This window comes from Cygnus olor, unplaced genomic scaffold (assembly GCF_009769625.2).
Source record: "Cygnus olor isolate bCygOlo1 unplaced genomic scaffold, bCygOlo1.pri.v2 scaffold_221_ctg1, whole genome shotgun sequence".
In the NCBI taxonomy this organism is placed as follows: domain Eukaryota; kingdom Metazoa; phylum Chordata; class Aves; order Anseriformes; family Anatidae; genus Cygnus; species Cygnus olor.
In genome coordinates, this window is record NW_024429150.1 from 1 (window position 1) to 13,468 (window position 13,468).

General features: G+C 71.5%; 2 protein-coding genes across 2 annotated transcripts; one reads left to right on the forward strand and one right to left on the reverse strand.

The window, feature by feature from the left end:
• Window positions 1–18: 18 nt before the first annotated feature.
• Window positions 19–9,057, forward strand: LOC121063358 (tonsoku-like protein; the record flags this gene model as incomplete). The annotated part of the gene is made up of 21 exons (XM_040543780.1): window positions 19–357; window positions 485–599; window positions 677–819; window positions 2,247–2,399; window positions 2,525–2,650; window positions 3,068–3,242; window positions 3,393–3,457; window positions 3,742–3,831; window positions 4,058–4,130; window positions 4,247–4,410; window positions 4,501–4,627; window positions 4,713–5,272; window positions 5,351–5,436; window positions 5,859–6,009; window positions 6,085–6,163; window positions 6,875–7,167; window positions 7,272–7,443; window positions 7,531–7,703; window positions 7,780–7,853; window positions 8,492–8,625; window positions 8,711–9,057. Coding segments are annotated over 21 exons (3,486 nt in total), but the record flags the coding sequence as incomplete, so codon positions are not given.
• A 247-nt stretch (window positions 9,058–9,304) lies between these two features.
• Window positions 9,305–13,063, reverse strand: VPS28 (VPS28 subunit of ESCRT-I). The gene is made up of 9 exons (XM_040543781.1): window positions 12,925–13,063; window positions 12,804–12,832; window positions 12,392–12,429; window positions 11,197–11,286; window positions 10,949–11,054; window positions 9,956–10,057; window positions 9,806–9,859; window positions 9,635–9,726; window positions 9,305–9,550 (listed from the first exon to the last, which is right to left on the reverse strand). The coding sequence occupies exons 1-9, from the start codon at window positions 12,959–12,961 to the stop codon at window positions 9,433–9,435; spliced, it is 666 nt and encodes a 221-aa protein (XP_040399715.1). The 5' UTR covers window positions 12,962–13,063; the 3' UTR covers window positions 9,305–9,432.
• Window positions 13,064–13,468: the final 405 nt, after the last annotated feature.

Below are 13,468 nucleotides of genomic sequence, written 5' to 3' on the forward strand. Positions count from 1 at the left end.
GGGGGGGGGACCCCAACCCTTCGCGGCGCCGCGGTGCCACGGCCGTGTCCCGCAGGAGCGGTGCCGCGCCGGGAGCTGGCGGCGATGCGCACGCGGCTCTACCTCAACCTGGGGCTGGTGTACGACAGCCTGCGGGACGCGGGGCGCCGCGGGCGCTACCTGCAGCGCAGCGTCTTCGTGGCGGAGCGGGCGCGCCTGGACGAGGACCTGCAGCGCGCCTACTTCAACCTGGGCGCCATCCACCTGCGGCAGGGCCAGCACCCCCAGGCCCTGCGCTGCCTCCAGCGCGCCCGCGACTGCGCCCGCCGCATGCAGGACAAGGCGCTGGAGAGCGAGTGCTGCAGCAGCACGGCGCAGGTCGGGCTCGGGACCCCCCCACACCCACACACCTTGTTTTTTAGCCCCTCCCCGGGGTCCGTCCTGGCGTCTTGATGAGGTTGGGGGGGGTCCCGGTGTCGTTCCCCCCCCCCACCTCCCCTCCCAGGTCCTGCTGAGCCTCGGAGACTTCGCGGCCGCCAAGCGCTCGCTGAGGACGGCGTACGCGCTGGGCTCGCAGCAGCCCCACCAGCGGCACCTCGTGCGCTCCAACCTGCGCTACGGTGAGCTTGGGGGGTTGGGGGGGGGGGGGGCGCACGCACAAGGTGGTGACCCCCCCCCCCCCACCCCGGTCCCGCAGCCACCAAGGTGACGCGGCTGCAGGAGGCGCTGGAGGAGGCGGCGGGCGAGCCGGCGGCGGCGATGGCGCTGTGCGAGCGGCTGGGGGACGTCTTCTCCAGGCACGGGGACTTCAGGAGGGCCCTGGAGCACTACCAGCGGCAGGTGGGGGGGGGTACTGGGGGCGCTGGGGGGCGGGGGGGGGGGCTGAGGGGGCTGGGGGGCACGGGGGTGGGCTGGAGGTGTTGGGGATGGTGGGGGGTACTGGGGGTACTGGAAGGCACCGGGGATAGCGGGAGCACTGGGAATGCTGGGGGGTGCTGGGGTTACTGGGGGCGCTGGGGGACAATGGGAGCACTGGGGATACTGGGGGTGCAGAGGACACTGGGGGGCACTGGGGGTGCTGGAGGCGTTGGGGATAGTGGGGGTACTGGGGGTACTGGAAGGCGCTGGGGACATCAGGAGCACTGGGAATACTGGGGGGTGCTGGGGGTAATGGGAGTGCTGGGGGGCACTGGGGATACTGGGGGTACTGAGGATATTGGGGGGCACGGGGGGTGCTGGAGGTGTTGGGGATAATGGGAGTGCTGGGGGTACTGGGGGTACTGGGAGGCGCTGGGGATAGTGGGAGCACTGGGAATACCGGGAGGGTGCTGGGAATAACGGGAGCGCTGGGGGTACTGGGGGGTGATGGGGATAATGGGGGGCACTGGGGACAATGGGGCATACTGGGGACAATGGGTGGCGCTGAGGATAATGGGTGCTGGGGGGCACTGGGGATACTGGGAGCACTGGGAATACTGGGGATACCGAGAGGCACTGGGAGTGCTGAGGATACTGGGGATAATGGGGCTCCTGGGGGGCACTGGGGGTACTGGGGATACTGGGGGTGCTGAGGGTACTGGGGGTCACTGGGGGTGCTGGAGGTGCTGGGGATAATGGGAGTACTGGGGGTACTGGAAGGCGCTGGGGATAGTGGGAGCACTGGGAATACCGGGGGGTGCTGGGGATAATGGGAGGAGCGCTGGGGGCACTGGGGACAATGGGGGTGCTGGGGGGCACTGGAGGTACTGGGAGCACTGGGGCAATACTGGGGATAACGAGAGGCACTGGGGATGCTGGAGGTACTGGGAGCACTGGGAATACTGGGGGTAGTGAGGATAACGGGAGTGCTGAGGGTGTTGGGGATAATGGGAGCACTGGAGGTGCTGGGGGGCACTGGGGATCCCGGGGGGCAGTGGGAGGCACTGGGAGCACTGGAGGTACTGGGAGGCGCTAGGGACACCAGGGGGCGCTGGGAGGCACTGGGAGCCCTGGGAATACTGGGAGCACTGGGGATAAAGGGAGTGCTGGGGATAATGGAAGCACTGGAGCTACTGGGAGGCACTGGGAGCACTGGAGGTACTGGGGGGTGCTGGGGACACAGGGGGGTGCTGGGAGGCACTGGGAGCACTGGGAATACTGGGAGCACTGGGGATAAAGGGAGTGCTGGGGATAACGGAAGCACTGGAGCTACTGGGAGGCACTGGGAGCACTGGAGGTACCCAGGGGGGGGGGCTTTGTCCCCGCTGACCCCCTTGCCCCCCCCCCAGCTGAGCTACGCCGAGGCGCTGGGCCGCCCCGCGCCCGAGCTGGCCGCCATCCACGTCTCGCTGGCCACCACCTTCGGCGACCTGCAGGAGCCCGCGCGCGCCGAGCACCACTACCGGCAGGAGCTGGCGCTGCACCGCGGCGACGCCCTGGAGGTGAGCGGGGACCCCCCCAACGGGCACAATTTGGGGGGGGTGGGGACCCCTCGCCAGGAAATAAAAGGGCACGGGGCCGGGACCCCCCCAGCTCGCCCCGGAGCCTGACGGGTGGCCGCGTGCAGGAGGGGAGGACGTGGCTGAGCATTGCGCTGGCCAAGGAGGAGGCGGGCGAGCCCCGCGCCGAGCTGGAGGCCTGCCTGGGGACGGCGCTGGAGCGGGCGGAGGCGGCGGGCGAGCTGCGGCTGCAGGTGAGGGCACGGCGGCGAGCGCGGTGCCGAGCCGGTGTCGTGGTGCTGACGCAGTGCCACGGTGCCGACCCGGTGCCAACCCAGTGCTATGGTGCCAACCCGGTGCCGCAGTGCCGTGATGCCGACCTGGTGCCAACCCAGTGCTGTGGTGCCGTGGTGCTGCCACGGTGCCAACCCAGCGCCATGGTGCCGACCCGGTGCTGCAGTGCCGTGGTGCCACGGTGCCGACCCGGTGCCGTGGTGCCAACCTGGTGCCGCAGTGCCGTGGTGCCATAGTGCCGACCCGATGGCACAGTGCCATGGTGCTGACCCAGTGCCACGGTGCCGTGGTGCCGGCCCGGTGCCGCAATGCCGTGGTGCCACGGTGCCAACCCGGTGCCACGGTGCCGACCTGGCTCCATCCCTCCCGCCCCGCAGCGTCAGGTCCTGCGGCACCTCCACGCGCTGCAGCAGCGGGCCGGCAGCGCCGAGGCCGCCGACACCATGGCGAGGCTGCAGGGTCTGCCGGGGGGCGAGGAAGAGGAGGAGGAGGAAGAGCAGGAGAGCAGCGAGGCCCCTGAGGAGGAGAGCGACCTGGAGCTGTCGGAGAGCGGTGAGGGGCGCGCGGGGGTTCCCTGGAGTGCCGAGAGGAGGGGGGACGGGACCCCAAAATGTGGGGGGGGGGGGGGGGGGGACCCCCGGGACTCGGAGAGCAGCGGGACCCCCGTGCCCGGCTGCGCCCCCGCTCACAGCCGTGCCGCAGAGGGGGAGGACGACGAGCTCGACGGCTACACCAAGAGCGTCCCCGGCCGCCGGCGCATCTGCAAGGTGAGAGACGGGGTCCTGGCACTGCTCCGCGCCCCCCAGGTGCGGGTCAGGCCCCCCAGGTGCGGGTCAGGGCCCCCCCATGTGTGGGTCAGGGCCCCCCCAGGTGTGGGTCAGGCCCCCCAGATGCGGGTCAGGGCCCCCCAGGTGCAGGTCGAGGCCCCCAAGTGTGGGTCAGAGCCCCCCAGGTGTGGGTCAGGGCCCCCAGGTGTGGGTCAGGGCCCCCCACCCAGCCCCCCCAAGCCCCTCGGAGGCCGTATCCCCACCACCCCTCCCTGTGCCCGCAGTGGAACCGCCGCAACGACCGGGGCGAGACCCCGCTGCACCGCGCCTGCATCGAGGGCGACCTGCGGCGGGTGCAGCTCTACCTTAAGCAGGTAAAAGGGTTGGGGGGGGGGGGGGACACACACAACGGGACCCCCCCCCGGCACTGGGGACACTTGGTGGGGGCGTGGGCTCGCTCCTGGGGCGCCGCGGTGCCCGGCGGAGCCGTGCCGTGCCGGCCAGGGCGAAAGGATGCTGCTGGGGGGGGGGGGGTGACATCCCCATGGATGGTGGCACGCAGTGACCGTCCCCTTGTGTGTCCCCCCCCCCCCCACGCAGGGGCACCCCCTGAACCCCCGCGACTACTGCGGCTGGACCCCGCTGCACGAAGCCTGCAACCACGGGCACCTGGGTGAGCGCCGGGACCCCCCTGCCCTGGGAGGGGGGGGGGTGTGGGGGGGGAAAGGGGCCAGATCCTGCCTGACATCCGCCCCCTTTTCCTCCCCCCCCTTTGTGACACCCCCTCAGAGATCGTGCGGCTGCTGCTGGACCGGGGGGCGGCCGTGGACGACGCGGGGGGGCCGGGCTGCGAGGGCATCACCCCCCTGCACGACGCGCTGGGCTGCGGCCACTTCGAGGTGGCCGAGCTGCTGGTGCAGCGCGGGGCCTCGCTGGCCGCCCGGAACGCCAAGGTGAGCACGGGGATGGGGACACGCCGGGGGGTCCCGGGGGCTTCAGGGTGGGGGGGAGGGCACGGTGAGACCCCCCCGGCCTCCCCGCAGGGCCTGACGCCGCTGGGGACGCTGGAGGAGTGGATCGGGCTCTACGGCAAGGAACTGGACCAGGAGACGTGGCAGCGGTGCCGGGCCATGGAGCGCCTGCTCAAGGAGACGGCGGCGGCAGGCGGCGGTGAGCCCGGGGGCCGCTGAGGGGGTTTTGGGGGTCCGGGGTCCGCGCCGCCCCCCCCCGCTGAGGGTCTCTGTGCGCCCCACAGCGCCTGCCGCCCTCCGGGACTCACAGCTCTTCGACGCCGAGCTCTCGGAGCCCCTCATCGCGGGCGGCGAGGACGCGGCGGGGGCGCAGCCGGAGCCGGGGGACCCCGACATGTCCCCGGCCATGTCCCCGCTGCGGCCGGCGCGGAAGCGGCCGCGGGGAGCGGAGGCAGCGGCACCGGACCCGGCCGCCCCCGCCGGGGGCCAGGCTGAGTACGAAGCCGCCATCCGCGGCCTGGGCAGTGCCAGGTCCCTCCCGGTCCCCATCCTCGTCCCCGTCCCCGTCCCCACGGCATCCCCGCGGCCGGCGCTGATCCCGGCCGAGGAGTACGTGGAGGACTGGCTGGAGGACGACCTGGCGGCGGCGGCGGCGCGGGGGGCGCGGAAGCGCTCGCGCCGGGAGCCGGGGGACGGAGTCGGGGAGCCCGGTGCCGCGCGGCGCCGCCAGAACCGCCCCGTGGGGAGAGCGGCACCGGGACGCAGCCGCGAGCGCCCCGAGAGCCCCGGCAGCCCCGCGCGGGCGGCTGAAGGCTCGACGGAGGCTGGAGGAGAGGAGGCGCAGGTGAGGGGATGGGGATGGGGATGGGGGTGCAGGTGGAGGGGCCCCCGGGGGTCCTGAGCCGCTGCTCCCCCCTCCCAGCCGCCCCCCGGCCCTGCCCTGCCGCCCCCCATCCGAGTGCGGGTCCGGGTGCAGGACAACGTCTTCCTCATCCCTGTGCCCCAGAGGTAAGCACCTGGGACCCCGTCCCCCCGGGACCCCCATCCCTCCGGGACCCCCATGCCCTCAGGACCCCCATCCTCCTGGGACCCCCATCTCCATCCCCCTGGGATCCCTGTCTCTATGGGCCCTCTGTCCCCAGGAGACCCCTGTCCCTGTCCCCATGGGGCCCCTGTGCCCCTGAGACCCCCACTGCCATTCCTCTGAATCCCCTGTCCCCAAGGGTCCCCCGTCCCCACGGGAACCCCATCCCCATGGGACCCCCATCCCCATGAGACCCCCCAAACCCCATCCCCTTAAGACCCCCATCCCTGTGGTCCCCCCACCCCTTTCCCTGTCCCCCCGAGATCCTCATTCCCTTGAGACCCCCATCCCGTGCGCCCCCCGTCCCCGTGCCCGTCCCGGTGACGCCCACCCGGTGCCGCGGCAGCGACGGCCGCGCCGTGGGCTGGCTGGCGGCGCAGGCGGCCGAGCGCTACTACCAGGCATGCGGGCTGCTGCCGCGCCTCACCCTGACCAAGGAGGGGGCCCTGCTGGCCCCCCAGGACCTGGTGGGGGACGTGCTGCAGAGCAACGAGGAGGTGAGCGCGGCCCCGTCCATGTCCCCGTCCCCGTCCCCGTGGGGACGGAGGTGTCACCGGGACGGCCACCCGCAGGTGCTGGCCGAGGTGCAGTGCTGGGACCTGCCGCCCCTGGCCGAGCGCTACCGCAAGGCGTGCCGGAGCCTGGCCCTGGGTGAGGAGCACGGCCCCCAGCCCCCTGTGTCACCTCCCTGCCCGTGCCAGGACCCCTGACCCCCCCCCCGTGTCACCTCCCACCTGTGGCAGGGCCCCCAGTCCCCACTGTGTCACCTCCCGCCTGTGCCAGGACCCCTGGACCCCCCCCATGTCACCTCCTGCCTGTGGCAGGATCCCCGACCCCCCTATCCCCCATGCCAGGACCCCATCAGCTCCCTGTCCCCCCCCCCGGCCCGTGTCACCCCCATGTCCTGTGTGCCAGGACCCCGTCCCCTCTCCGTCCCCTCCCTACCCCATGTGCCACCACCTTTGTCACCTCCCCGTCATCACCCTGTCCCGCGTGCCAGGACCCTGTCACCTCCCTGCCACCACCCTCGTCACCTCCATCACCTCCCCATCTCCTTCCCAGCTTACACCAGCACCCGTGTCACCTCCTTGTCACCTCCCTGCCACATCCTTACCACTTTGCTGCGACCTCCCTGTCACCTCCCTGTCCCCCCCATGTCACCTCCCTGTCCTCTTCCATGTCACCTCCCTGTCCCATGCACCAGCCCCTCGGGGACCAATCCCAGGTAGCGTGGGGCTGGAACGCAGCCCCCACACCCCGTGCCATGACCCCCCGGTCCCCATGTCCCTGTCCTGGTCCCCTCATCCCTGTCCTGGTCCCTGCGTCCCCATCCCGGTCCCCGCATCCCCTCGGTCCCCGCAGAGCCGCAGCCGCTGCTGCTGAAGGCGACGGAGCTGCAGGAGCAGAGCCCCGCGTTCAGCGCCGGGGGCCTGGCCCCGCGCCCCCCCCAGCTCCCGCCGCTGCTGCGGGCGCTGAAGCTGCAGGCGCCCCTGCGGCAGCTGCGCCTGGGGGGCTGCGGGCTGGCCGACGGGCACGGCGCCGAGCTCAGCGCCGCGCTCAGCACCCTGCCCGGCCTCGTCCTCCTCGACCTCTCCGGCAACCGGCTCGGCGCCCGGGGGCTGCAGCACCTCGCCGAGCCCGGCGTCGCTTTCCAGGTTAGGGCTGGGGGGGGGGGGGGCTTGGTGGGTGCGGGGGACGGGGCGTTCCGGCACCCCCGGTGCTGCGTCGGGGTGCTCAGCCCGGTCCCCGCCGCCGGCAGAGCCTGGAGGAGCTGGACCTGAGCCTGAACCCGCTGGGCGACGCCGGCTGCCGGCCGCTGGCGCTGCTGCTGCGCGCCTGCCCCGCGCTCACCGCGCTGCGCCTGCGCGCCTGCGGCTTCGCCGACGGCTTCTCCCGGCACTGCCGCCTCGGGCTGAGCGACGCCCTGGCAGGTGAGCGACCCCCCGGACCCTCGCCCCCCTCGCCATGGTGGGGGGGGGGCCGGGGGCTGCCGTGACGTCGGTGTCCCCCCCCTCCAGGAGCGTCGCAGCTGCGGGCGCTGGCGCTGTCCTGCAACGCGCTGGGCGCAGCGGGGCTGGAGCCGCTCCTGCGCAGCCTCCCCGCCGGCACGCTCGGGCACCTGGACATCGGCTCCGTGGGGGGGCCGGACCCCCGGCCCCTCGCCGCCGCCGTCGGCAGCTTCCTGGAGCGGGTAAGTGGCTGCTCCCCGCCGCCGGCCCCGCGGGGACGCCGGGGACACGGAGCCGACGGCCGCGGGGCTTCCGCAGGGCGGCTGCGCACTCGCGCACCTCGCGCTGTCCGGGAACGGCTTGGACGACGCGGCCGTCGCCGAGGTGGCCAGGTGAGGGGCTGGGGGGGACAATGGGGGGGCTGGGCTGGGCTGGGCTGGGCGTCCCCCACGGCACCATCACCCAGTGTCCTCGGTGTCCCCTGTGGCACCATCACCCAACGCTCTTCGTGTTCCCCATGGCACCAGCACCCCATGTCCTCGGTGTCACCCTTGGCACTGTCACCCTTTCCGCTCAGTGTCCCCCGTGGCAGTGTCACCCAACATCCTTGGTGTCCCCTTTGGTACCACCACCCAGCACCTTCGGTGTCCCCCATGGCACCGTCACCCAAAGCCCTCGGTGTCGCCCTTGGCAGTGTCACCCTTTCCCCTCAGTGTCCCCTGTGGCACCGTCACCCAACGCCCTCGATGTCCCCCTTGGAATTGTCACCCAATGCCCTTGGCACCATCACCCTTTCCCTTTGGTGTCCCCCAGGCATCGTCCCCCAGTGCCCTTTGTTCCCCCCCCCCCCCCCCTTGGCACGGTCACCCAATGCTCTTCACGACCCCCATGGCACCATCACCCAACACCCTCAGTGCCCCCCGTGGCACCGTCACCCTCCCCCTCCCACCACACGCACCCAGCGATGCCCCCCTGCCGCCGGGGCCATTCCTGGCCCCCCCCCTCCATTACCTCGGCCCCCCGCCCGCAGGCGCCTCCCTGCCTGCCCCTCCCTGGTCTCGCTGGACCTCTCGGCCAACCCCGGCATCAGCGCCGTGGGCCTGCGGACGCTGCTGTCGGCGCTGGGCGAGCGGAGCCAGGGGCTGCGGTACCTCAGCCTGGCAGGTAGGCACGGGGACTGGGGGGTTGGGGGGACACCCCCCCCCCCCCCCCGTGAGGCCCCCGCGGTGACGTTGTCCCTGTCCCCGAGGCTGCTCCGTGGAGGGGCCCCTGGACGGCACCACCTGGGCCAGGGCGGCCGCCGGCGTGCGGGACCTGCGGCTCTGCGGCCGCGGCGTGAGCCGGCGTGACCAGCGGGACGCGGGGCAGGCCTGGCGCGGGCCCCCCGGCACCGGCCTCTGCGCCGTCACGCGCCACCGCAAGCTCTTCTGCACCAGCCTCTGAGCGCCCGGCGCCACCGCCCTCAGAGCCGTGGACGTCGCGATACGGGGACGGCGCGATACGGGGACGTTGGGACTTGGGGGGGGGTGCCACCGTGTGTGGACATGGCCTCTGCACCCAGCCGCGTGCTGGTGGCCGTGGGAACGAGGACCAAGTCCTTCTGTCCCTTTTATGTACCCGTCCCCGTGCCACCACCAGGAGGTGGCACCAAGGGACAGCGCCACGAGGACGCGCGCCCGACTTGGGGCTGCCGCGCTCGCGGGTGGTTTTAGCCTCGTTGAGGACATTATATGGTATTTATGAGCGTGGCCATGGCTGCTTTTTGGGGTCACTCCTGGATGAGGGTGTCCCACCCGTGGGACACGTCACCTGCCCACCCACAGGACGCAGGCGAAGGACGAGGGCTGGCCGAGGGGTTTATTGCCCATCCCCGCGTGCAGCAGCGCCGCAGACAGGGGCCACCACAGCGTTTTGGGGCCGCGGCGCCCCCGTAACGCGCTGGGGATGCGGGGCAGCGGTGGCGCGGGCGCCTCAGGCGTGCAGGAAGCGGTTGAAGGCGTTGTAGGCGGACTCGAGGTCGAACAGCATCTGCCGCACCTGGGAGTCGTCCAGCTCGTCCGAGGCCGACATCCCGCTCAGTGTCTGCAGCCTGCGGGGAGCGGGCGGCGTCGGCGGGGGTCCCCCAAAACGCCCCCTCCCCCCCCCCCCCCACGGGCGCAGGCCCCGCACTCACCACTGGTTCACCTTCTGGCGGCCCTCGAAGTCGGGGGGCAGGTGGCTCATGCGGTTCATCGTCTCCATCAGCTCCCGCAGGTCCGGCTGGATCTGGGGGTGGCGGCCGCGGTGAGCCGGGGCCACCGCGAAACACCGGGGCCACCCCAAAACACCAGGGCCACATCCCTACCTCGTCCATGGCGCGGATCTCCAGGCGCAGCTTGTCCATCACGGTGATGAAGAGCTGCGGGAGAGGAAGGGTCGGCGCGGTGCGGCCCCCACCCCGCGGCTGCCTCCCCCCCCCCAGCCCGAAGGCGGCCCCGCGGCGCGGGCGACGTACGGAGACGATGTCGGCGATGCAGCGGTTGAGGTTGCCCTTGTCGTCCTTGATGGTGATGGGCCGGTCCTCCTTGATCCTCTCCATGGCCAGCGGGCAGTCGAGCTGCGGGGTGCGAGGGTGTGAGCAGGCGCCCAAAGGTGGGTGTCCCACAGGAATGGGCACCCAAAAGTGGGCATCCCACAAGTGGGCGTCCCACAGGGAACAGGCACCCAAAGGTGGGCATCCTGCAGGGAACCGGCACCCAAAAATGGGCGTCCTGTGGGGAACAGGCACCCAAAAGCAGTTGTCCCCTGGGGAACGGGCACCCAACAGGCACCCAAAGGTGGGCATCCCAAAAGCGGGCATCCCACAGGGAACGGGCACCCAAAAGCAGGTGTCCCATGGGGAACAGGCACCCAAAAGTGGGTGCCCCGTAGGGAACAGGAACCCAATAGGCACCCAAAAGCGGGTGTCCCATGGGGAACGGGCACCCAAAAGCGCGTGTCCTGTGGGGAATGGGCACCCAACAGGCACCCAAAAATGGGAATCCCACAAGTGGGCATCCCATGGGGAACGGGCACCCAAAAGTGGGCGTCCCACAGGGAACTGGCACCCAAAAATGGGTATCCCACGGGGAACAGGCACCCAAAACCAGGTGTCCTGCGGGGAACGGGCACTTAAAAACGGGTGCCCTGTAGGAAATGGGCACCCAAAAGCAGTTGTCCCAGAGGGAACAGGCACCCAAAAGTGAGCATCCGACAGGGAACGGGCACCCAAAAGCGGTCTTCCCACGGGGAACGGGCACCCAAAGGTGGGTGTCCCGAGGGGAACGGGCACCTGAAAGCGGGCGTCCCATGGGGAATGGGCACCCAAAAGTGGGTGTCCCACGGGGAACGCCCTGACTGTGGCTCTCCAGCCAGCCAGGAGGCAAGTGCCCGAGGTGGGGCCGGCACAGAGGGCGGGTGGCGCAGCGCGAAGGCAGTATGTGTGCGCACAGCCCCGACCCCGACTCACGCGGAACTTGCGGCAGAAGTCATCGATGGAGCTGATCTCGGAGCCCTGCACCTGCTTGAGGGCGGCTTTGAACTGCACCAGGAGGCGGGAGCAGGCCGCGGTGTACCTGGGCAGGGCGGCAGGGGACGGGCAGGCAGCGAGCGCCCTGCGGCCCCCCCGAGGGGACAAAGGGGACAAGGGGGACAGGGCCGAGGCCCCTCCCAGCGGAGCCGCGATGCCGCCGGGGCGGTCGCAGCACGGGGACTCACTCGTTGGGGGAGACGCAGTCCTTGATGTAGGCCTTCTCCAGCGCCTGCAGCGTCTTCACCACGGCGAAGAGCTCGGCCATGTTGTCGTACCTGCGGGCAGGGCGGCCGTGGGGCGCGGGGCAGGGCTGTGGGGCAGGGTCGTGGGGCACAGGGCAGGGTATGGGGCACAGAGTAGGGCGGTGGGGCATGGAGCAGGGCCGTGGGACACGGAGCAGGGTGGTGGGGCACAGGGCAGGGTATGGGGCACGGGGCAGGGCCGTGGGGCATGGAGTGGGGCCGTGGGGCAGAGGACGCAGCGGTAGGGGGGAGATGGGCACTGCCACAGAGCGGGGGCTGTGGTGGTGGTGGTGGGGCAGGGAATGGGGGACCGGGAGGGGAAAGGAGGTATGGGGAGAGAGCGGGGGGCTGCGCTGGACAGGGGGGCCTCGTGGTGGGTGATGGGGTGTCGAGGATAACGGGGTGGTGTGGTGGGTGACGGGGTCCCATGGTGAGTGAGGGGGTGCTGGGGTGGGTAATGGGGTGTTGTGGTGGGCGATGGGGCGTTGCGGTGGGCGATGGGACCTCGTGATGGGTGACAGGGTGCTGTGGCAGGTGATGGGGCCTCGTGATGGGTGATGGGGTGTCATGAGGTATTGTGCTGGGTGTCAGGGTGCTGTGCTGGGTGTCAGGGTGCTGTGCTGGGTGAGGGGTGTCGTGAGATGCCGTGATGGGCGATGTGGTGTCGTGAGGTGCTGCGCTGGGTGACGGGGTGTTGTGATGGGTGACGCGGTGTTCTGATGGGCAGTGGGGTGTCGTGAGGTGCTGTGGTGGGTGGCAGGGTGCTGTGCTGGGCGATGAGACCTCGTGATGGGTGTCAGGGTGCTGTGACAGGCGATGCGGCCTCATGACGGGTGGAGGGGTGCTGGGGGACGCGGTGCTGTGAGGCGCTGTGACAGGGCGCTACGATGGGTGACGGGGTGTCGCAGTGATGGGTGAGGGGTGCTATGACGGGTGATGGGGTGTCGTGAGGTGTCGTGATGGGGGACGCGGTGCTGTGAGGTGCTGTGACGGGGTGCTATGACGGGGGATGGGGTGCTGCGACGTGTGACGGGGTGTCGTGAGATGTCGTGATGGCTGACGCGGTGCTGTGACGGGGTGCTATGACGGGTGACGGGGTGTCACGGGGTGCTGGGCTGGGTGCCGGCGCTGTGCTCACCTCTCCCTCTCCCGCGCATTCTTGTAGAGCTTCACCTCCTGCGGGACGCAGCGCGGCCGGGTCACAACGGGGGGGCTGCACCGGGGGGGGTCCCAACCCGGGGGCTCCCAACCTGGGGGTCCCAAGCCGGGGCTCTCCCCGGAGGTCCCAACCCAGGGGGCCCGTCCCAGGGGTCCCAACTGGGGGTCCCATACCAGGGTCCCATCCCAGGGGGTCCCATCTCGGGGGGTCCCAACCCAGGGCTCACACCGGGGGTCCCGTCCTGGGGGTCCCAACCGGGGGGTCCTGTCCTGAGGGGGTCCCAACTGGGGGGTCCCAACCGGGGGTCCCAACCCGGGGGTCCCAGGCCGGGAGGTCCCAAACCGGGGGGGTCCCATCCCGGGGGTCCCGTCCCGGTGCCCCCCCCGCTCACCTCGTACAGCTCCGGCCGAGCCCCGGGACCTGCGGGGGGGTTGGGGGGGGGGGGGGAACCGTGAGCACGGCCCCGGCCCCCCCCGTCCCGTTCCCCCCCCCCCCCGCCCCCCCCCGCTCACCGCCCAGCCCCGGCGGGGCCGCCACGCCGTGGAACATCGCGGGGGGGCTGGGGGGGGGGGGGGGTCGGGACGGGGCCGGGGCCGCGGCCTCCCCCCGCAGAGCTCCCGGGGCCGCAAAATGGCGGCGGGGCGGGGAGGGGCGGGGCTAAGGGCGTGGGGGCGGGGCCATCGGTGGGAGGGGAAGGGAAGGGAAGGGAAGGGAAGGGAAGGGAAGGGAAGGGAAGGGAAGGGAAGGGAAGGGAAGGGGAAGGAAGGGAAGGGAAGGGAAGGGAAGGGAAGGGAAGGGAAGGGAAGGGAAGGGAAGGGAAGGGAAGGGAAGGGAAGGGAAGGGAAGGGAAGGGAAGGGAAGGGGAGGGGAAGGGGAAGGGGAAGGAGAGGGGAAGGAAAAAAAAAGGGAAAGGGATGGGGAAGGGAAAGGGAAGGGGAAGGGAGGAGAAGGGGTAGGAAAGGGGAAGGGAAGGAGAGGAGAAGGAAAGGGGAATGGATGAGGAAGGTGAAGGAAAGAGAAGGGCAAGGGGAAGAGAAGGGAAAAGAAAGGAGGGGA

Bases quoted from the DNA above. Each gene is read 5' to 3' on its own strand.
- VPS28 (XM_040543781.1), bottom strand. From the start codon at position 12,961: ATGTTCCACGGCGTGGCGGCCCCGCCGGGGCTGGGCG. The intron at 12,430-12,803 runs GTGAGCGGGGGG...TGCGTCCCGCAG, and splicing joins CTCGGCCGGAGCTGTACGAG to GAGGTGAAGCTCTACAAGAA. The intron at 11,287-12,391 runs GTGAGCACAGCG...CCCTGCCCGCAG, and splicing joins AATGCGCGGGAGAGGGAGAG to GTACGACAACATGGCCGAGC.